We start from the raw sequence: 23,134 nt of genomic DNA, 5'->3' as shown, positions 1-23,134 counted from the left end.
GAGCAGAGAGCACCCTGTTTCCACCCCCCACTGCCCTGCACCCACTACCCACCCCACCTCCCAGACACCCAACAGCATCTGTACCAGAAAACAAGGCTTTGTGGTGTCACTTTAGGGCCTCGCTCATGAAAGTGTTGTGCTTTCACTTCTTTAACTGACTCATTAAACTTTCATCATTTAGTGTTTGCTCTTGTCATAACCAGCAATGGAATGACACCTGAATGTGTTAAATGTAACACCGGCCATCACGGAGGCTAATTGATCAACAAAATGGCAAAACTGGCCTTGAAATAGGAGAGATGGGGCCCACTGCATTGGATATGTGTGCTCACTGGGAAAATGTCACCTTTCCAAGATCAAACAGTTTTTTTGTCTCATCCTTATGAGAGAAAGCAAATGCTATTCTGTTCTGATATCCAGTGAACAGTATGTAAATCACTGTGAAAGCATCAGCCGGGAACAGAATGATCATCAATAAATGCAGCAGCAGTTTGTGTTGTACATGCTGCATGATTACATTTAGAATCACAATGCTCCAGCTAACGTGCTGAATTCAAATGTGATGTTAATGAAATAAAACAGAGAATGCACTGAAACTAATAAATATATTTGACCAGACGTTGGCATGGTGTGCACCATATCATCAGCAAGTAGCAAACTTTCCACAGACATAATGGAAAGGGTTTGACAAAGTGCAATAATACTTCCTCATTCAATAACATATAGTATGTGTAATTGTGTATATATATATATACATATATATATATATATATATATATATATATATTTTACAATACAGTGAAGTTTGAATTTTTTAATATTCCAGTTATTATTCGACATCCAACCATAAGGGGTCATTAAATTAAAGCTACTCTGACTACACACTGACTTCAACCCCAACACCACTGTTGAAAATGTAAGAAAATTTGGTGCTGCTTATTGGCAGACCATAACTGATATACCAACTCCCGATGGTCCACACTTCTGATCTCTTTATTTCTTGTGCACAAAACATGTGAATTGAACCATGAGACTTAAAAAAAAAAGTTGGGACAAACCTGTTCTTCAGTGCTTGACAATGATTTATTGAACTCACTGACAACACAAACAGAAACCATGAAGGAGCCACGCCATCGTTCTTTAGAGTTTGAGCTATGTCTCATACTCTAGATATTGTTAAACATCGCCCATTTTTTCTTGTACCCCATTTGAAATAGTAACCAGTGTTTTAGCACAGACATCACACCAGAGGAAAAATAAGGTGACAGAGCAGCATGAGGCCCAGTAGAAGTTTTTGTTTTTGACTAAATCCAAAATGTGACCTTCACCCATGTGAGAGGACTGTGGCAGGTTGATGATTAACCATTGAATTAGCAACATGTCTCATTCAGGAACATAATGTCATGCAGGTCAAGGACCATTTTAGAATACTGAGGATTTCTGAAATTTTGGAATAACTACATGTAGTGCTTAAATTTTCAAGCAATACACACTGTCGGCTGATTTAATATCCACCAGAATATTTGCAAACACTTGAAAAAACAGCATACATGTTTGTGTAACACAAAAAACACAAATTAGTATTCTCTTTGTTACTGATGCAGATGTTTGGGCTTATTTTACTGAGAAACTGATATGATATAAAGGTTTTATATTTTCAAACATGAGCTCATCTGCATTCCTTATGAATGTATGTTTATAGATATTTTACATGAACACCTACATGCTTACATTAGCCCTGCAATAGGCCTGTATTTTAAACCAGCCCGTAAAATTAGGCTACATACATAATATCTAGCAATTAATGATAGACAGTTATTTGTTTGATCATTTTGAAAGGTTTGCCGTTTTTAATGATTAAAAAGATAATAGCTTAAAAAAAAAAAAAGAAAACTTGGGTTGACTGAGCCGAGAGAGCGCAGATTTGGCCATCTCCAGCTCTCTCCGGTGAAATCCCCAATCCTCAAACACACAGAGCTTTTTTTCTCATGATCTCATTTCCAAGTTAAGCAGACTCTGTTAGTCCCTCGTCAACACGACAGGTTTACTCGCCTTTACTAATGGCTCTCTATACTGATAGTTATGCTCTTGCGTAAATATGGAGTCAAATAGATGTACCACTACCGACACGTGGCTGGCACCGGACCGCAGTCTCACCTTGATGTTTGTTTCATACAAATACTGTACAGGCTGCGGGAGTTGAAGGGCCTCAACAACCCGGGCCTCATCCGTCTGACACTGAAAACCGCACATAAACACATTTAAAAAAAAAAAATGATTTGAAGAAAAATCAAACCTGTGCCTTTACTACTATGATGCGTACTCTGAATTGGCATAATTAATATTTATATACTGCAAATTCAATTCAGCAGATAAAAAGATGGGTTAATCAGTTTGGGGGTTGGCACAGTGATTATTGTGGTTTAAATTATTTTGCATCCATTTAGTGTAAAAAAAAAAGTCAGAGAAAAAATACAAACTCCATCGATTCTAAAATGTTTCACAATGGTTTGATTTGAAAGAATTGGGCTGCTTTGTGTGCCACCAACAGCAGAACCAGTTGGAGACAATAACCGAGAGAGGGCGCTCTGAAGCTGTGCGTGGCATATTCAACACTAATTAAAACATTTAGAAACAGTAATTCAGTCATCCAGGTTAGTAAATCAGGGTGAAACATCTCCTTTTTGCAAATATTTGTGAAAATATTTTGAGAAAAAATGTGCACACTTTAATAGCAACACAGATGTCGAATAAAACAGGTTTATAATAGAGCATTATTGTTCATAACAGCTGGGGAACAGTGATGAAATTTTCTTATAGTTATAACAGAATAAGTTTTTATCAAAGGAGCTTAAATCATTTGAATTGACCCCAGTAGCCCTACTCATGCGTACATGCAGGCCCCTGTCAACCATAAAATCATTATTCTCTGCAGGTTAAGACTGGCGTTTAGAAACATGAAGATATGACTCTCGGAGCGACCCATAAACAGTTGAATGTGCCTGGATTTACACAGCAACACAACCCTGGAAACATACAGTAATGCCATTATTAATTAATGGTTGCATCTGCTTAAATACATTCCCATATTAAGCGGATTTCCACTGATAGATCAAGGCTGATCTAATTCATAAACGTTTTCATGTCCTTTAGTGTTATGGTGTGCAATAATAAACAGTTACATTTATGTTTAGGCTATAAATTCCTTGAATGCAACGCAATAAAAATGGATTGTGATTTCAGCTTAGTTGAAGTGGAATAAGAACGTTGGAGGATGTGCGTAATGAAAAGCTCACCAAGGAAAAGCGCCAAACATTCCTTTTATAGCTCTCTCTCTTTTTTTCCAGCCAAAATACAATAAGATTAGTTTATAATGAAGCTTTTCATCAGAAACTGTTCTTTTCAGTCAGCGCAGGTGTACAATTGGGGTGGTGGGGGGGAGGGAGCTTGAGGAGTCTCACGCCTAGGTGCGAGGAGATTATTCAAATAGGGCCCAAGGCGTAGAAGTAGGGATTGGAGGCTTGCCTAGCGCACAGAGCTATATCACAGCGTTAACAGGCAGCACGGAGCGTCATTTGAACTCCAGTCACTGACAGACGCATTTCACGGCTGGCTCCATAAGACACACATGCGCCAGTCCTTGACGAAGGGACACACCGACGACCCAAATACACTCAGTGGTCCCCAGTCACCTGCTATTAGAGAGACTTTTGGCTTTTCCTCTGCTGGGAGACGCTTTGTAAAAGTCCTCCATGATGCTTGGAGCAGTTAAAATGGAAGGACACGAACACACCGATTGGAGCACCTACTACGGAGAGCCTGAGGTGGGTACCTTAAATATATATTTTTTTCCGTCTAAAGCCGATCCCATTTTATACAACTCAATATTAGCCCTGAGATAATATTAACTTTGTGATCAAATATTGACTTGAGGCGCCTCCAAATCCTCCCCCATCTACACGCAGCGCACTATCCTAACAAAGTTGCTTGACGTGTAGGGGGGAAACTTTTCCCTCGGATTATAATTTCATAACTCTATACGTATCTTTACTAAATCAGATTATTTTTTGTCATGTTTCCACTCAACAAACATCGGAGCTGTTTGGTTTTGGGGAGATTGATTCAAATATTTGTGTTGCTGTCGCTATTTTGTGTGTGAACACAGTCATATTAGGTGTCAGCATTCTCTGCGACATTGTACATTTTCAGCGGATTGTTTAACTTAATTTACTCTCCACACCAGAGGCATTAAATGCATTGTTAGTAATGCAGCTGTCCTTTTAATTTTAAAAGACTGTTTTACGCAGGAGCAAAAGCAAATGAACAGTTATCTTATTCATATTTTGAATTACGCAATGATTCTGATTTTATACGGCTTTAATAAAAACTGAGTTTAGTAATGACTGTTCTTTTTGATTCCTCGCTGTAATGCCAGATAAAACTGATGGTTGTCTCTGTTCCTCGTTCACAGTGTTACACCTCGGTTGGCAACATGAACACGGGCCTGGGAATGAACTCTATGAATACCTACATGAGCATGTCCGGCATGAACACTACTGCCAACATGACGGCCAACTCCATGAACATGTCATACGTCAACACGGGCATGAGTCCCTCCATGACCGGCATGTCACCGGGCACCGGAGCCATGAACGGCATGGGCGCAGGCATGACGGCCATGAGCGCAGCCCTGAGCCCCAGTATGAGTCCCATGACCGCGCAGCCCGCATCTATGAACGCCCTGACATCCTACACCAACATGAACGCCATGAGCCCAATTTACGGACAGTCTAACATTAACAGGTCCAGAGACCCTAAGACCTACCGCAGGAGCTACACTCACGCCAAACCCCCGTATTCCTACATTTCCCTCATCACCATGGCCATCCAACAGTCTCCCAGCAAGATGCTGACGCTGGCCGAGATCTACCAGTGGATAATGGACCTCTTCCCTTTTTACCGACAGAACCAGCAGCGCTGGCAGAACTCCATTCGCCACTCTTTGTCGTTCAATGACTGTTTCCTCAAAGTGCCCAGGTCGCCGGATAAACCCGGGAAAGGCTCCTTTTGGACTCTCCACCCGGACTCCGGGAACATGTTTGAGAATGGCTGCTACCTGAGGAGGCAGAAGCGCTTCAAGTGCGATAAGAAGACCATGAAGGATACCGGCCGCAAAGCGGGAGATGGCGGCTCCTCCAACAGCAGCTCGGAGAGCTGCAACGGCAACGAGTCCCCGCACTCCAACTCCTCCTCCGGCGACCACAAAAGGTCCCTGTCGGACATGAAGACGAGCCAGGCCCTGAGCCCGGAGCACGCTGCCCCCTCCCCGGTGTCGCAGGGGCAGCACCTCATGTCTCAGCATCACTCGGTCCTTGCGCACGAAGCGCACCTGAAGCCGGAGCACCACTACTCCTTCAACCACCCGTTCTCCATAAATAACCTCATGTCTTCGGAGCAGCAGCATCACAAAATGGACCTAAAGACTTACGAGCAGGTGATGCATTACTCTGGCTATGGCTCCCCCATGGCCGGGGCTCTTTCCATGGGCCCCATGGCGGGGAAACCCGGTCTGGATTCATCCATACCTGACACAACTTACTACCAAGGCGTCTATTCCAGGCCAATCATGAACTCATCATAAACTCTTTACCCCTCCATCCGAAGTGGACTTTCTTCAACCTTCAATTTGTACATTTGTAAAAAAAATATAGAGTTTGTGTACAATATGTATTTCAAATATTTTTGACGTTTCCCACCGTTTTAGTTGTCGAGTTTGTTAGTAGCCTAATTATTTTGAGAGAGGATGTTGATAATAATAATTAAAAGTAATGATAATGTGACGAGATCTGTTCAGAAGTCGGCTTCAGGAATGGACCCCAAAGACAAACAACAGCTTGCTGTAAAATAGCCTACATCTGCTTAACTGGATTCCTAAATAAATTTAATGCCTCGCAGGATTTCTTCAATCATTTGTGTAATTCCTATTTATGGCTTGTATATGTGTATTCTTGTAGTGACAAGAACAGAATCTATATTAAAGTGTTATTGGTTTTGTTTTCTGAATATGATGGTGTTTGATCGTTATTATTATTATTATTATTATCATGCTACAAAAACAGTCTAATAGAGGCAACAAGAGGTTTCACCATTCAATTGCTACTGGTGAGGGTGGACGGGAATTTATATAAATGAATTCAACAGAATATAACAACTGTAGGCAACATTTTTCACACTAAATAAAAAACATTAGTTTCAGGTAGTTCACACTAAATACGCATTAAATGCTAAAAACTAAAATTTGTAAAAAGGAAAGTACAGCTAAGGAAAATATTTATTTGATTTAGATCCAGTGTTATTTATGACATCCATGATAACATGAATGAATTAACTATTTGTGCATAAAATGAAGTTATATACATTTCTATAATAATTATAGATTTTTTAAAATTCTAAGAATGATTCTCATCCATGTGCCTTTATGATGAGGCGCATGTTTTCAGCAGGGATTAATAGCTTTGCTGGCCAATATTGTGCACAATGCTCTCAGTTTGTCAGTCAGAAAATGCAAACAAAACAAACACCCTTATTAATCCCAAACACAAATTGGAATATTAATGGAGGAAAAGAGTTTATCCAACACAGCCACACTAATATTTTGGGAGTGATGCAATGAAGTAGACGACCCTATAGAGGAGCGCAGAAGCATTTTATAAATTATACTATATTAAATAATATGCTGCAAATGAAAATGTGTGTTTTCTGCAGATATATACATCACGCAATCAATCAAATCATGCAGAATCTATAACGTGCCCACGATCTCATCTCCCTAACATTCATCTGCTGCAACCCTACGTGTGTATGAAAAGTTAGGCAAATAATAATGAATTAAATCAGCCATTTACATTCCCACACATACAGTGAGACACATTATGATTCAAACATATCTAACACTGTCACTCACTGTCACCCTCCCACACCAACACACACACACACACACACACACACACACACACACACACACACACACACACACACACACACACACACACACACAAGAGCAAAGTTTAGATCAGTGAATAAGATTAAGTGTCATTGTCACATAAAACAGCCTCCCGTGGCGCAGGAGAATAGTTGCTGGAATATAGGGCTGATTTGGGAACAGAGCCGCCTGAATGTGATGCTCTAACTTCTCTCCCCTCAATCTGGGGGTCCATTGTCTACTCCCTATTTTTAAAGTAGTTGGACCCTCCCCTCTTGTTAGATAAGATAGGCTAGTTGTCGTCCAAATGAATCACCCCCCCCCCCTGCCTTCCCTTCCCCTGCTGAGCTCAAATCCAAGGCCAGAGATGGAGTTTGGGGACATTTCTGCTCCCCTTATAACCAAATGACACCCCTTCGCCTTCTGAACACGTAGGGCCTAAAGTGTGCGTTTATTCTCCAGACCCTCTTTACAGATCGCACTTTAAACAGCGTGATCTGCGAATAAACAAAGCCAGTAAACAATAGAGTGGAGGCTATGCCCACATATAGGAAGAGTACACACACAAACCAAATTGCACAAGTGTAAACTTTGAATAGGACGCCGCAGCTCTGTAAATTTACACAGACATTAAATTTCGTTCTATTCATTTTAGACATATAATGCTAAGCTGATTTTTTTTATAGCACACTGATCGATATCTCTGTAAAATAATCATTTTTTTAACTAGCGGGGCAGTGAAATCTTTGCTTTGTGCTAAAGTCAACAGTGACAGAGTTTGAGCTCAAATAAATGCCGTGATGTCTGGAGCCCTTTGCAGAAGGCAGAAGGCGAGCTTCTACAATGGGCTCCTGTGTGGCTTGCCAACAACAAGCACGGGCTATTTTGCACAGGTATGAAGCTTTTATTTTCTATAACCTTCTCTTAAAAAAAGGGGAACAAAATCTTTATTCTGTACTAGTAGGGAAACGTGGTTTGATGGCCGTTCCCGGACATGCATGAGAGGGGGGTTGGTGGTGGTGGCTGAGGCTGATGTATCCTAAATTCATGAGAAAGGAGACGTATTGGATTTCACGACAGGGTGGTGCAAAGCTGAGGGGATCTGCAGCTTGTGTGATAGAGGTTGCTTCAAGTTTCTGTGTCTTTGGGTTGCGTGATGGAGAGAGATCCAGCTGCACTGGAAATAAAACTACAGGGGATTTAGTGTCATTGCTGATGCATTTTTTGAATGTAACTTAAATAGCGACAATAAGTCTGAAGGAGATGACATAATCCCACTTGTTTTCAGTGCAGCTGATTTCTTAAAACACATGAATTTAACAACACAGGAGCTCTGTATAAAAAATAGGCTTGAATTCTAGAAAATCCATATTGATTTTAAACGGGAAGCAGGTGAAAGGAGCGGATCTCTTCACGTGATGAGAGAAATATGAGACTGAAAAATGGATTTAATGACTTTTTGAGTTGGATATTTTTTGCAGTGTGCGGTTGATTGATATCGTTGTCGCTGCTCTGATGTAATGAAAGCGAGCTTTGCTGCAGCACTGACCCTGCTACTGCTTTTATATCTTACCAATATACAAATCGATTTCTCCTTTTTAGCCAATATTAATTAATCAGTAAATGTCAGGTCTTCATAAAAAAACAAAACCAAAAAAACAACAACATGAGATTGTGATGACAAGCTTTTAATAAATAAAGATAATATGGGATACATGTTTTTTTATGTTCATAATTCAAAACTCAGTATGGGGAAGGGTATTTTATATAGGCTATTAATCATTGAAATATTATTAGTAATTTATCACACAATAATAATAATAATAATAATAATAATAATAATAATAATAATAATAATAATAATAATAGATTTAAAATAATACTCCTGAAATAATGGTCCCCTTGTATTTCTGCAATGATGCCTTACATAATAACGTCCAAGTGGCTGTATTTGGATAACTTGTTCTTTTAAATCTTAAGTAGATGAAGAACCCTCCAAATTGTCCATTAGCCAATATTAAACAATTGTATCCCGGACGCGGCTCTCCTCTGGTCCTTTGAAGGCGGGATAACCCCAGTCAAGCCCTCTCCAGCGCGCACTGAGATGGGAATGGCCTTTTGGGGCTTTGCCGGTTCAAAGGTAACCAACCTCAATCTGTACTGGCGGACAAAAGTGCGCCGAGGCCACATCGCTGCACCTTCCCCATCTCCTAACTTTGTACATGCTTCCCATCAGAGAGGATGCCTGTGCAGCTCCTATAGCCGCACCACCATAGACGAGCACATCTGTTGTTATAGCAACTGAATAAAGGTTTGGTCCAGCCTGTTGATCCTTTTTTACTCCGCTAACCTGATTTCTCTACATTTCTTGTGCTCGCATTTGCATATTTCTTGATTAAGGCCTGAATATCAGACCTCCTTTCTTACAAAGACACAAAAGCTGTCAGACGCATCTTTTGCAGGCTGTCTCGCTGTTATGGAAATCTGCAGTTATTAATAAATGGAGCAGAAATATGATACGGTTCTGCCAACTGCTGCAGGCATAAAAACAAGAAATAAAAACTGGCTGAGTCATAGTTCAGCTTCTTTTGTTAAAATTGAACTTTATTAGGCTAACTTAACAATAGGACATTTTTTTCTGTCATGTCTTTAAATAGATTCTAATTGTACCAGACCTCCAAAGTGAGACATCTTCCCTACAGCGATGCATTTTTATGCTTAGGCGAGTTTGGGCCTCTATTTTCACTGAATGACTCAATATCCTATAAGCCAAATGCGCATCCACCCATGGGCGTCAGCTGAAGATAGCAGAGCAAAGGCACTGCCATTCCTGACATTGGTTTTATTGCATGAAAAAAGGAAAACTGTATATTAAAAATGTAAGAAATATTATATTAAAAAAAATCCATCAGGGGAGCAGCAGCTGGAGCGGTCTGCGTCTGCGCAGAATAGTTTGGTAATCACCCTCCAATCGGCCCTAATTCTAAAAACTCGTTGGGCTACGTATCTGTATATTAATGGGATGTAAGGTTATTTCGTGCAGTCGGATGGTGTTCAATACAGCGGGGCGTCTGCCGCACCTATAGGCTCTACCCTGCAGCCCGCGGACTGGAACACCCAAGTAGATCTGTCTCCATGGCGACGGCGGGACACCGGTCCAACAAGCTGTAATTCTGTCTCAGCCTTTTGCAGGGGAGGGACCGTCCACACTAGCCCGACTTAACTCCTCTTTCACCAGAAATACTCCTAATCCCATATCTTAGCAAGGCAAACTGCCGTCCCTCAGTATATTAAAGGGACCACAAAGTCAAAACTCAAAGCCACCCATGGTTTCTCAGCGGGCGGCCCGGCCCGGAGCGACCGTCCACCTCCACCGTACGTGTCTCCAATTTTCTCCGCACTTATCCGATGAATAAATCTGTTCATTATCAGGCGATTATTATGTTTTCATTTCGAAAAGCGTGTGAAAAACATTATGACAGAGGACAATATTATTTTCAAATTTATAGGACAGAAAAAACAATTTAAGCAATGGATGGAAATATCTGAAGTTAAATTGTGTGTTAAAATGACTCTATAAATGAATAGTTATTTTGTCCCGTAGTATTGCTATTTTATTATTCTGCATGCCATTATTGTTTATTAGGCCTATTGTCTATTGTCTATTATTGGTAATATGCTTATTAGGAAATTACGTAATATGAAAATAAAGTTAGCAAGTGTGTTTGCTATGTAAAACTAAATTTAAATGGTAAACTTACATTGCTAATTTGTAACTGAAACAGCTAAGGACTTGTTCTCATATTATAGTCTAAAAATACATTTGGTTATGAGTGTTAAAAATATATTTGCATACATTTGTGCAGTCATGGTGATGATTTTTTTTGTGTTTATAGAGAAAACATTAATTAAAAATACAGTATAAACTAAACTAAGATAGCACATTGGACAAATAGTATATACAGCAATGGAAGTCAACCTGATTCTAACTTTGTCTACATAGTTTTAATGCTTACTTGGGCTTAAAACAGGCAACACATCAAATGCACATCCTGGGTTCAGTTAATTTGCTTAAATCTCCCTCAGTAATATTTCATTTCCAATAACTGAAACAGTTGGAAAAGAGTCAAAACAAAGTAGCCGTATAACTGAATAAATTAAACTGTGCTCCTGGCAGATTTTGAAAGCTTAAAATGAACCGTTTGACAGTAACGGCCTTTACACCCAGCTGAAACAAAGTGGTGTTTGGAGGTGTTTTAAATTCAAGTTAAAATTGCCAACATTTGCAAACTATGCATGTATGACAGATTTATTACCACATAGTTAATATTTATATGTTTGGTTAATATTTGTTGTGCAGTAAGGGTATTTTACACAATCTTCAAGAAAGTGTAAAGGAGACTTCTTGAAGAGAAGTCTGTTCTTTTGTTCTGATTCTGAAGTATCTTCCTAGAGCTTAATCAGGGATTTACAGATGCGTACCAAAGCCATACATACTCTTCAATTATTTTTTTCTCTACCTTCATACTGTTCCTATAAAAAAATGTGACTCTTCCTGCTTTTCTGCTTGGATATTTTCTCTTAAACAAGAAACAGATAATTATTGGTTACTGTTCACTTCTCATCATTATTAAAGATAACACTATAAACCTAAAATGTTGGAAAGTTTCAGTCTGCATAAGACGTGGCTGTTATTTTGTAAATCTAGCTGCATGGAGGTCAGATTGAGGTTCTGTTATGATGGAAAGAAGAGGTGTGTGTCTCTGTGTGTGTGTTTAAGAGAGAGAGAAAGAGGGAGAGATGGATGTCAGGATGGACAGGGTGAGAATGCGGCCGGTGGCTCTGATGTGTCTGCACTCTTCTGACACGAATATGTGACATTCCAGTGTAAGACTCCTTCATGTCCTGAGAGAGAGAGAGAGAGAGAGAGAGGGAGAGGGCGAGAGAGAGGTCCACCAACAATGCCCATTGAGTACTGTGAGGCAGCAGCTGGTGGGACGTGCAGTGACCTAAAGGCGATCTATTCAGGCCAGGACGGGGTGCCTCTCACTACCCTGCTGCTTTTATATGCCTGGAAGTGGATGGATGTTCAGTGTTTATCTTTGTAAAGTATTGCAACACAGGTCTGTCATCACGCAAATGGAAGAGAAGTCAGCGCGCACCTTAACAAACCAATCAAGGTTTCTAAAGGGATAAACAGTAAATCAAGGGTGATGGAGATAATGTAAATGTCTGAGGGAAGAACGTCCAATCTAATATCAACGTGATGGAGATAAAATGGAGATGACAGGCAAAGGCCTTTGTTTCTTAGGGAGTGTTGAAGTGAGGCTCAGCCGCACACTGGAGGAGGGGATTAGCTTCTCAAGGAGAAACATAAAGCGTACAGGAAAAAAAAAACCTCAATGCAAGATAATGGATGTGTGATCAGCCAGGCAGAAAGATATTATATTGGATGGAGATTATAGATGCTCAAAATATGAAGTTAGGTATTGCTTGAGCTGTCTGCTGGAAACATTTGTGTGCATGTACGCACTCATGCTTCTAGTGCTCTTTGGTAATTCCACAGGCATTTCCCAGCAGGTTTCAAGCCTGTCTTTGAGATCAAACCTTGTTGGCAAAGTGACCATAAAACGATATGTCAGTCAGCTGTGGTAAAGGGATGCCTGCCTGGCTGTGATTGATCTGCCAAGGCTTCTTTATTCCCCTCGAGACTCGATACCTCCAGGTTTTAGATTCAGCAGTTGCCAGTGTTGATGGATATCTGGGGCTTCTGCTTTAGAATAGTGCTGCATTATTGCCCCCTTTTCTGACCCATTTCCACCCAGTGTGGCACATTGAGCAGCACATGGCCATAACATGGAAGCCAACATGCTGCAATATCTCCTCACTTCCCCCTCAGCTCCAGTTCCAGGAAGTGAAAGCAGAGCATTGCCAGCCAATCCCAGCGAAGGACACCCAACTCATTAAAAGTTAATGAAACCTATAAACGTGGTGCGCCAGCGATTCATTTAAACCCCCAATCCAATCTCCTCTCCCAGCAAAGGCAAACAAGCCCGTGTGCCCCCAGTGCCGTCCTCGGAATAACAAACTACGGAATATTTTGTCCTGCATATGTTCTCCTATGCAGACATGTGCGGTGTGATAGGCTCTTACAGTCGGACTTGTCCAATTTAGAGAATGCCAAGATGGTGTTCTGCAGGGGTGAATTCTGTAATCTGCGTCCGAGTTGAATTTAATGCCTTCACTTTACATCACAGGGCTTGTCGGGAATGGCGGCGATAGATATGCCATTTCAACATTCATGAGAATCACTGACATTCAAATAATGTGCTCATTTTAATACCGTATGAGTGGGAGGCAAATCTGTGTGAAAAACCCTGTATTTACTTGTTCACGGTCATGCGAGTGTCAAGAACTATTCCTGATCCATGCAGATAGCGGAGGCCAAATCTGAGGGTAAGCCCTCTTTCCCTTCAGATAAACTCATCTCTCTCCTTCCACCATGGTCTGTCTATTTCAGGACACTCTCACCTAATACCATTGCTGCTCTCAATTTGATAACAAACCATCAACAGCAATAAAGGGCCACCTTACAAGTGTCTAAATCTAAAGTGTGGAACAATATCCCCCCTTGTCTTTAAGACCACCATTTCAACACGGCCCCAGTGCCCCATAGTGCTTCCCTTGGGGGATCCAAATTAAATTCCCTGCATGTATAGTGCCACTGTCCGCCCGCTAATGAATTCCCATACCCTGACTTGAATCACATTAATCCCCAATTTAATCCCATATAAATGGCTGTGTTATTTATAATGGAAAGGCGGATGCTCGACTGAAGGATTGAGGAAAGCTGGGAGGTGTCTACAGTGCTGTTGAGCAGATTATGGTGAAGGATGAGGCCTGTATGTTTCCCCCACTGCAGAGTAGTCCCCTGATACACACTATTTAACCCTCGCCTGCTTGACGCTGACAGAAACATCACGGTGTTTGTCTCTTAATATCCTTTCAGATTAAGGAGTCAACTGGCAGATTTATTGGTCAGAGCTGGGATACCCTTATCTTGAAGTGCCCAGCAGAAAAATTATGTTGGGTGAAAGGGGCATCTGCTATATTGTGATTCATATGTGAGGGCCTTGGTTACAGTTAAATTAGCTGTGGGTTCAGACTTGTTCAACCAAATACTATTTGAGGTCATAGTGTCAGACACAGTTGTGTTTATGTATTAATGCAAATTTCACATGGACTTCCCTTCATATGCAAACCTTTAATGGGAAAAGTAGTTGCATATTTTTGGGAACAACTCTAAGGTAGTTTGTTAAAGGGCTTATTTATACAAATATCACAGTACCGTGTGGCACAATGAAATATTACTAATGCTTTTAGATGCAAATATAATGGTCCACTACACCGTCAGATGCATTTGTGTGAAGAAAAGCAAAGTCCAGATGGTGGCTTCAGGTTCAGTTATTGATGTGTGGCTCTGAAGACTGGAACTGTTGGACCGCCCATTCCGGTGTTGTTTTTGGCGCGTTCATGTAGGAGCCAACAGAGAATGAAAACACAACATCCAGATATGCCAACATAAAGATGTTTATAAAAACTGCGGCAATTTTCTCACTCAAAAACAAAACAAAAAAAAATCTCTGCACAGGATAAACAGGATATTTGGGATTGATCCACTGGATCGGAAAGAGTGTTAGTAGCCAAAAAGTTATCAACTGTATCAAGTGAGTGATTTTCACTAATACAGATATTAATGCATTCACTGCTTGGAATTTTGTGCAAAGCTGTCTTCAAACTGGTTGTTGAAGATGATGAAGTAGTCGCTATTTGGAGTTATGTTAGTTTGCAGGTATACAGGAGTTTGGTAGATCCAAATATATGATATACTGTGTAAAGTTATTAAGTAAGCAGTAGCATGGGATGGATATGAGGATGACAGACGGTTCTGAAGTCAGTTTGGCAGTTCAGGGGACAGTTTGGAGCCTTTAAAGCTCGGGCCACCAAATGTCTGAACAGCTATGGTTTATTGAGGCATCTGTAAGCTTAGTCATTTTATTGCCAAGCTTGGCTCGTGTACCCACCGTCATGGAGAGAGAGAAAAAAACACACACACAAAAGTTTGCTGTTTGCCTTCATTCCACCAAATCCTTGACAGCCGTGCTATAGCCCATCACTATTCACACCATTGTGCTGTCACAACAACTAAACACATCATTTGTGTTGCAGAAACTCATCCTGTATGTATCAAATACCAAATGTTTGGCGACTGAGAGAGGGGATGGTGGGGGGGCTGCATAATTTGCTAGGAAACATTTTACCGAACATTTGGTGATAAAAACGCCGGCGTCGGCCCCGAGGCTTAAAGCAATTAATTCAGGATCCTGACATAAACTCTCCAATCCTTTGACAGCTTGGAGCTGAAATAAAAATGCTAGTTCTCCTGGGAACGGCAGGAGATAGCTGGCTCTTTTCTGGACTGTTTGCTCACTGGCCCTGAGAGCAATCTTCCCCAGTCAGAATGAAATGCAAGGACACAAACAATGTACCGGCGAGAGAATGGGAGATGGGGAATGAACAGTTTGGACTATTTGCTCAGCAGAAGGGCAGCCACAATGGCCGGCCCATGGCTTTCCCATGCATCAAGCCTCTTAGTCTTAGGCCTCCCTTTGTTGCCTGGTTTCTTCTTCTCTGGCCAGATAAGAGCCCAGCTGCCCTATACTTTTAATTCCCATTGTACACCATACTGTATGGTCATTTATCTGTCCACATTCTGCCTGCCATGACAGTGTTGTCTAATTGAACGGGTTATCGCGTGTGTATCTCTGTTCACCTTAGCATGTGTACTCGTTTAGGGATTGAATCGCTCTCACTTTGCCATAAAAGGCAGGGTGGCAGCCGGGGAGGGGGATAACGGCTGACCCCTCTTCTCTTCTTAGAGGAGGCAGCACAAGTCAAGCACAGAGTGCGATAACGATACCCAAGTGGTTTTTGCATAGGACTGAATTAAAAATGTTGTGCATTTTGAATATTTTTTATTAACCAAGGAAAAAAATGTTTAGAGTTAGATTTGGGATACAGGAAAAATCTAAGTGAAGGGTCCACTTTCTTGAACCCGACACAGATGCACTTTTCCAGCCAGAGGCAGAAAGCGTCCGAGGGCCCTTGAGGGAGAAATGAGATGCAGTCATTATATGACCTAATGGCAACTCCAGCCAGAGGAGAGGGCAAACAGAGCAAGTGTAGTGGCTCTGGCTGAGAGAAGGATCCATATTGTGCTCTTTTGTTTTGGTTTGTTGGTTTGTGTTTGCATTTACATTGACCAGTTCTCTGCTGAATGTGTATTCACACTCAATACATGTAATGTTGTCTGTGTGGCAGGAAATGAAAGTAGCGTGCTTCACTGTTGAAGTCTGCTGGGAATAACATAACAATAGTAAATGTATCTGAAACAAACAAACAAACAAACAAGTAAAAAAAGGAGAAGTGGGATGTCACAGGACGATCAATACACATAAGATGAAGGAGCATATTCATGCATGTGAGCAGACACTTGCCTAAACACAAACACACACACACGCACGCACGCACACACGCCCATCCCCCTCTGTAAAGGTTGTGGTGTCAGGGACCCCCTGGGTGGTCAGACTGAGGATGATTTCTACACAATATGATGCTGTGAAGGAAAACCTTTGAGAAAAGAGATTCACTGACTGTGTTTATTTCACTGTCACATTTATATAACTTCTTAGAAATACATCTGTTGTATGCAGTTTTTCTTTAAAGATGTAATATATTTGAAGAGAGTGACATTTTGGGTTACGAAACATGCACACAGACACACTGCAGGAAAACTTGTTCTTTTGCCACCGGAGTGAAAACTCAACCAATGATGATTCCACAATGGTTTATTCTAATGGCTAAGCTCTTAATCTATCAGATCAGATTTCAAAGTGCTAGTAGCTGTGCCAAGACAGGTCCCAGGAAGGAAAACCCTTTTGTTTGGGGCATAAAATTTAAAATTTAAGACCAGACTTTATTCACAAGGGCCCTAATCACAAAAAAGAAAAAGGTATGACCTGTTACGGAAGCAATACCTCAAAGAGCAACATCGTTAAGAAACAGTAAGTGCTTGTTTTCACATCCACCTTTGGTGCACCACCAGCGCTTTGCCAGCATGTCAGACCTCAGGTATGGCAAGATAAATAGCTGTCTTATTTGTGCCTGTGAGAGCCAAGCTCCTTGTGGGGTGGTGCTCTCAGCTTCACGCTCCACCAACGCTGAAATAAAGCTCTGTTAGAGGCATTTCAACACTGCTTAAGGTTGTCCGTGGCCGTGTAATTTATGAGTTGAGAGGACTTCGTTTTTAAGTTCACTATGACCTACAATCTTCCAGCATTCATGGGTGGAGAAAAGAGCTGTGTGAGTCATAGGAAACTTACAACACCCCACCAATTACCTTAAACAATGGCGGTCTGAGTGATACCTGTAGCACTCCGGTGTGTGGTTCAGTCACTAAATGTGATGTGATGTGACCTAAAGTAATTGGATGTGTAGGCACTTTAACAGGTTAGGTATTTTGTCACCTGTAGGTCAGTATAAAGCTGGAAGGAGGTAGACAGAGCTGTTCAACTCATGCCCAAGAGCTCTCAGTGGGTGGTCACATGGACAGACAGAGAGACAGAGAGACGGAATGACATACTGACTTGTGCTTGCTGGCACTGGTTGCCGCTTTGGCAACCCGTGGCAGAAGAAATAATAGCCTCCTCAGAGGATGACTATGATGAGGTTTATGGAATTTGTATTTGTAATATAGAGTAATAAAGAGTAAAAGATATAGATATAGTGTTGTTTTTATTTTTTGAACATTGAGGTAGTTCAGACAAATGTAGTGTGAGGTGTTATAAATATATACAATATAAAACAATAACTAAATTATTCACAATTAATACATTGATTTTTGTGTTTGTGAAAAATAGCAATATTCCAATATTGATTGATATATAATATGTACAACAGCCTCTTTCTCTGTTTTTGCTGAAAACATTAAAGTCTTCATTCATATGTTAAAAACAAACAAAATACTTAAATTCATTATCAGAAATCATTTTTACTCAGTACATAAATCAAAATGCAAACTGGGTTTTAAAATAAATGGAAATGTGATTTACAGTCACACTGTTTAAACTGTTAAACATTTATATGTACATATCTTGTGTTTGTCCTTTGTTACAACGAGTGGATATATGACTGTATAATTGTGTTTTATTGCTAAGCCACCACATAAAGGGAAATTGAACCACACATTATCAGGTTGGTTTTATCATTGGTTCCACATCGTGAAATTTACAATCAAAGTAATTATATTTTGTTTATATTATGACCACAAAAACAAAAAAATATGACTGTCAAAACTCCTCTGGAAAAAAAATGCTATTAAAACGATTTTTTTTATGGCAAATAAATGTAGATACATATTTTTTATTGTATTTTTAGATTTGTATTTAATTAGATACAACATAATAGATTTTTGAAAAATGCATTTGGTTTAGTTGGTATTATTAATCCAACTAATTATCAATTACCATGTAGTTGCTTACTATGAATTTGAAGACAATCAACATTACAACTATCTTAAGATCTCTTGCAATAATTAAAATCAGGTTTTAAGAATACGTAAAACAAATATTAAATCATTATGTAGAATTCATTTTGTAAAATATATTTATCTAAATATGTAGATGCATATATATTTCATTGTCATTATATATTTGAAATAATGATAATCATTTTTTGACAAAATGTTAATAACAAAAACAACAACAGCAAAAGCAAATATTAACAAAAATATTAAAAGATTGAAATGTTCTCTTTATACTGCATATTATATATTATATATTTATGATTTACAATTATATGAATTTTACAGGCAATGTAAAAAGGACATTTATTTTACTACCTTTACGGCTGCAATAAAAATTGTTTTTGGTTGCCTTCATTTTATATTAGATAAAAATTAATTACAGAAGTGAATTGCGTAAGTGTTTTCAACTTCTTTATCTAAATTCCGTTTACGCTGGGACATTTTGACGTCCATGTTTCATATTAGTTTTGTTGGACACTTTCAGGGCCCGGCAGCGCCAGACATGGCTGTACCATTCACATTACCTCTCTGCCAATGTGTGAATGTCAACACCCAGTAAACACCTTTGACACACATGCTTGAATGCGACGGGCGAGTTAACTAAACATTCCTGGGTGTTCCCCATAAAGGTCTACCACTCATCCACCAGACTGCACTGACCCGTCTCCCACGCTACAGACTGCTCTACTCATGGAGCATCCTGGAAGGATTTTTTTCCTTCATATGTTTGCGTTTGTTTTATTAAACGTTTTACTGTTTATTTATCTTCTCAGACACACATAAAAAACATTAAAAGATATAAAAACGAAATTGTAATAATTCACCTGTCCATATCTGGCAGTTTTCTTCCTGTGTATTTGCCTTAAAATGCTATGGAACAGTGCTCTAGACGGATTTGGGAATTTGGGAGTATAATTCCAGCTGCGTGCTTATCGCCACACCCAGACTATTTGAGTGTTTTGAGATGCTGGCTCCCTGAGGACGGATCGAAGGCGTCCTAGTAGAACTGCACATCAAATAAATAGGAGGATGGGATTTATATGGAGGCTGTGTCTCTGTCAAATAGGGCTCTGCTGACTGAAGTGATCCCCACGGCCCGAGTGGAAGAGAGGAGGGAGAGGAAGCCTCAGAGGGACGAGGGATAGCTGCAGAAGAGCTTCACTGATGCACACACACACACACACACACACACTCACTCACTCAAACACTTACACAATGTCCCTCTCAGTCCTGGGTTGTGACCGGCCCATGGCATTGGCCAGGTATGTCAACTATGTTTGCCAAGCTATCCATCACCCATGCACCTTCCCTCCTGAAACAGGAACTTTTGTTTGAAGCATACACTTGTTAAGCCCATCCTTTGACTCTGCTCGACCTAATTTATTTCCTTATAGCTGAGACAGAGGATTTATTAGCACCTATGTTTTGTTCTTTATATTCCTCTTATTGTTCACTGCATAGTGCAAATGTGTTGGTAGAAACATAGGCGTGTTGTCAGTAAGAGAGATTGCAAGCTACAGTTTGGGGACACCAATGGCCCTTATCATCGGTGACCAGGGTTAGCAAATAAACATACTGCAGCGAAGTCAAGCTGCATGTAAGGAAAGAAAAGATTTATGGCTGTGTGACATGATGAAGAGATTTTTATTTCTGGTCGAGTTCCTCCCTCACGCTACAGCAGAAGGAAATTAAATTGATGTATGTTTCCATACGAAGCTAAAAATGTTGAAAATTGCTCTTCTAATTAAGTTGGGTTTAAGTATTTTTTTTAAATGATCTTGCACAGAAAACCATTTAATTATCCTTAAACCAGTTATTCATAAAAGAACAAGGAAGAGTAAAACAGACATGAGAAACTAGAATACTTGATGTTGAGAGGCAAAGAGGTTTCCATAGATTTAAGGAAGTACCGCACTGATGTTAACGCAAACACAAACCTGAGTCATTTCACTATTGTTGGCCAGCTTGAGAACATATTGTCTGAGTGAGACTCTGACATGAGAACCAGTCACAAACGTCTCAAAAGAAACCTACGTATGGGCTGGTATGTTTGCTAAAGCACCTAAGTTGGAGCCTTAGTTCATTCTCTGAAACACAACCTTCATTTATCTTTTGACTTCTACTCCGAGCAGGCGAGAGAGCAGATATCACTAAAAGTGCTACGTTAATGATTGACTCTCCGCGCACCAAGCATCCTGCGTTGAGTGGCCACTTTGCCTGCTCTTGTGCTGCATTTTCAGCCGTAAATGTTTGTGATCCCACTATCCTCTCCAACTCCCATACAGTATTATTAGCACTGGGGGGTTAGGGTGGGGTCATGAGTAACTTTCAATAAAGAACCATTGGCATGCTGAGGTAAATGGGAGATAAGAGTTTGTCTCGGACCCTTTTAGTGCTTTATAAGAATGTGGTTGTGTAAACCTAATCTCCCCTCAAGATAAATTTGGTCCTGCTTTGTGAAGGCAAGTTCATGCATTGCTTTTTTTTTTTTACTTCTAAAGCCCACTTTGACAAGCGTGAAATGAGCCCTGGACTTTTCATTGACAGTTCAAGATGGAGAGCAAACTGAGATTAGGGCATGTTAATTAATTGTGGGGTTGGTAAAGTGGCCTCCCATCCTGTGAAAGACTTGCTCCGTTTATTGCCATCTTGCCAATCAGTGACAAGAGTGTAATCATGAATTTGCCGTCCTTATTCTAACTTTTTTTTGTTTGGTAGTATAGGAGTTCCAGTGTAATTACCCACACTTATTGAGCATTTATATACCACCCAGATGTATTGATGGTACTTACCAGCTCACTTCTACCAGTTAACACAGTTTTACAGTTGTTGTATTGTAAAATAACATAAAATTACATCTAATGTTTCGTAAGACTGACCTGTGTTTTCCCTATCTTCTACAGATGCACATGGCTTTCATTTGAAGGACAGATTTCCATGGCTGCTTCCGTCTACTTTCATCACCCTGCATCAAGCGACCTGAAAGCACTTCCTTGTCGATGTACTTGGCTATATCTACGTCTGACCTGTCTGCCATATGTAATATCAAAGCCTCTGTCAGCGTGGAGCTGAATGGGAACAAAAGAGAGGCCTCCATTAATGATTAACTGTTCTAAAAGCCCCGGCTTTTGTATTCCCATGGTGCCCAGGCTATCTGGCCACCATGTGACATGCTCACAGCATTTTTCGAGCAGATTGGGGGAAAGCTAGTGAGCAAACACAGGTGCTTTGGAGCAGCGTTGCCGACGCTGTCAGGGACAACCACAAACAAGAGCAGCTATGCCTGGCTAAATGAATCCCCACCCCTCCCGACACCATCACCACCTCCACCACCCCCTCTCTGTCGCTAGCTAACTTCTTTGCTAGCTCCCTATAGCTTTCTCCCCGCAAAGCCTTCCTTCTGGAGAGTCGTCCCCCCCCCCAACAAGTCCAATGTCTGCTACGGCCGCGCTCTACAACTTCTCACACCCTCCAAAGAAACAAACAAATAAAAGTGAGGACAGCCGACCACTTCTTTGAGGTGATGGCATTTGCTGTGGTCATGACTAGTGGGAGAGCAAACAAATTAATGATGTTCGAGTTTTCACTTTCCAAACCAAACTAAATGTCTTTTAGCTCAAGTGGGGCAATTCCACTGACCCTGGTGTCAAACACTGTATAAGGGTTGCACACTCTTGCACTTGAAATGCTGAGAGGAGGCCGTAAGAAATTAAATAGGACTTGAGTTTTGGTCTTCATGAACCTGGTGTGTTGAAACACCACAAAGCAACACGTGACAAATAAATCTTGAATAAATTGTGTGTGTAATAAACATGGTTTATTTTTTCTGTCTGTGTATTTCCACCACAAACTTTAACAAGAGGTGTCTGGAGCACTTAACCTTTTCTTCCAGGCTGACTGATTGTTCAGAGTGACTGTGGCTGCTGTGTCGCTCAACTTTGATAAGACAATCAGATGATAGGATGGCGTTATCTTAACATGGCTTTCCGGCTGGGGGACAAATGAACAGTGTGTGATAACAGGAACAAAAGCTTGGCTCTTATTGGCTGGCTCCTCCAAAGGAAGGAAAAATTATCAGGATGGAAAATTCACAATGGGCGCAGTTTTCATTTTCAATTTTCTACTTAGCGCAGGTTGCAGGAACAGCTTTTTTTCTAATCACTCAAATATTTATATTGTCTCTTGTTGGCATTTTGGTTTCACAGTCTGCAATTACCTGCGTCTATAAAGCGGTTATTATCACTGGAAAGATGATAAAAATGTTTTAAAACAAACAATTTATATCAACAGGACAGGAAATGAAGTTGTAAAAGTGAGAGACAGATGCAGAGAAGGAGAGGCAGACAGGGTAAAAATATATACACTGTAGACGTATTTATAGAGAAATTGAAGGATAGAAAAATCGTGTGTGTGTGTGAAAGGAAGAGATGGAAAGATGTATGAACGAGAAGGTCAAAAGTTGTTTCTTCAGAGACCTGCTACTGATCAGTAAACGCCACTTCTGTCTG

At 40.5% G+C, this 23,134-nt stretch overlaps 1 protein-coding gene and 1 long non-coding RNA gene across 2 annotated transcripts; both read left to right on the top strand.

Annotated features, from left to right (window-relative positions):
- The first annotated feature begins 3,517 nt into the window (after nt 1-3,517).
- foxa2 (forkhead box A2) lies at nt 3,518-6,063 on the top strand. Its single transcript, XM_051390941.1, has 2 exons — nt 3,518-3,824; nt 4,472-6,063. Exons 1-2 carry the CDS (start codon nt 3,753-3,755, stop codon nt 5,639-5,641), a joined length of 1,242 nt encoding a protein of 413 aa, XP_051246901.1. The 5' UTR covers nt 3,518-3,752; the 3' UTR covers nt 5,642-6,063.
- Nucleotides 6,064-7,633: 1,570 nt separating this feature from the next.
- On the top strand, nt 7,634-22,441 carry LOC127358114 (uncharacterized). Its single transcript, XR_007882341.1, has 3 exons — nt 7,634-7,875; nt 19,693-19,888; nt 21,530-22,441. It is a non-coding gene; the product is annotated as an uncharacterized LOC127358114 (long non-coding RNA).
- The last annotated feature ends 693 nt before the right edge of the window (nt 22,442-23,134 follow it).

Source organism: Dicentrarchus labrax, unplaced genomic scaffold (genome assembly GCF_905237075.1).
Source record: "Dicentrarchus labrax unplaced genomic scaffold, dlabrax2021, whole genome shotgun sequence".
In the NCBI taxonomy this organism is placed as follows: domain Eukaryota; kingdom Metazoa; phylum Chordata; class Actinopteri; family Moronidae; genus Dicentrarchus; species Dicentrarchus labrax.
Note: the sequence above shows the minus strand (reverse complement) of the source record. Positions and strands in the feature narration are given on the sequence as shown.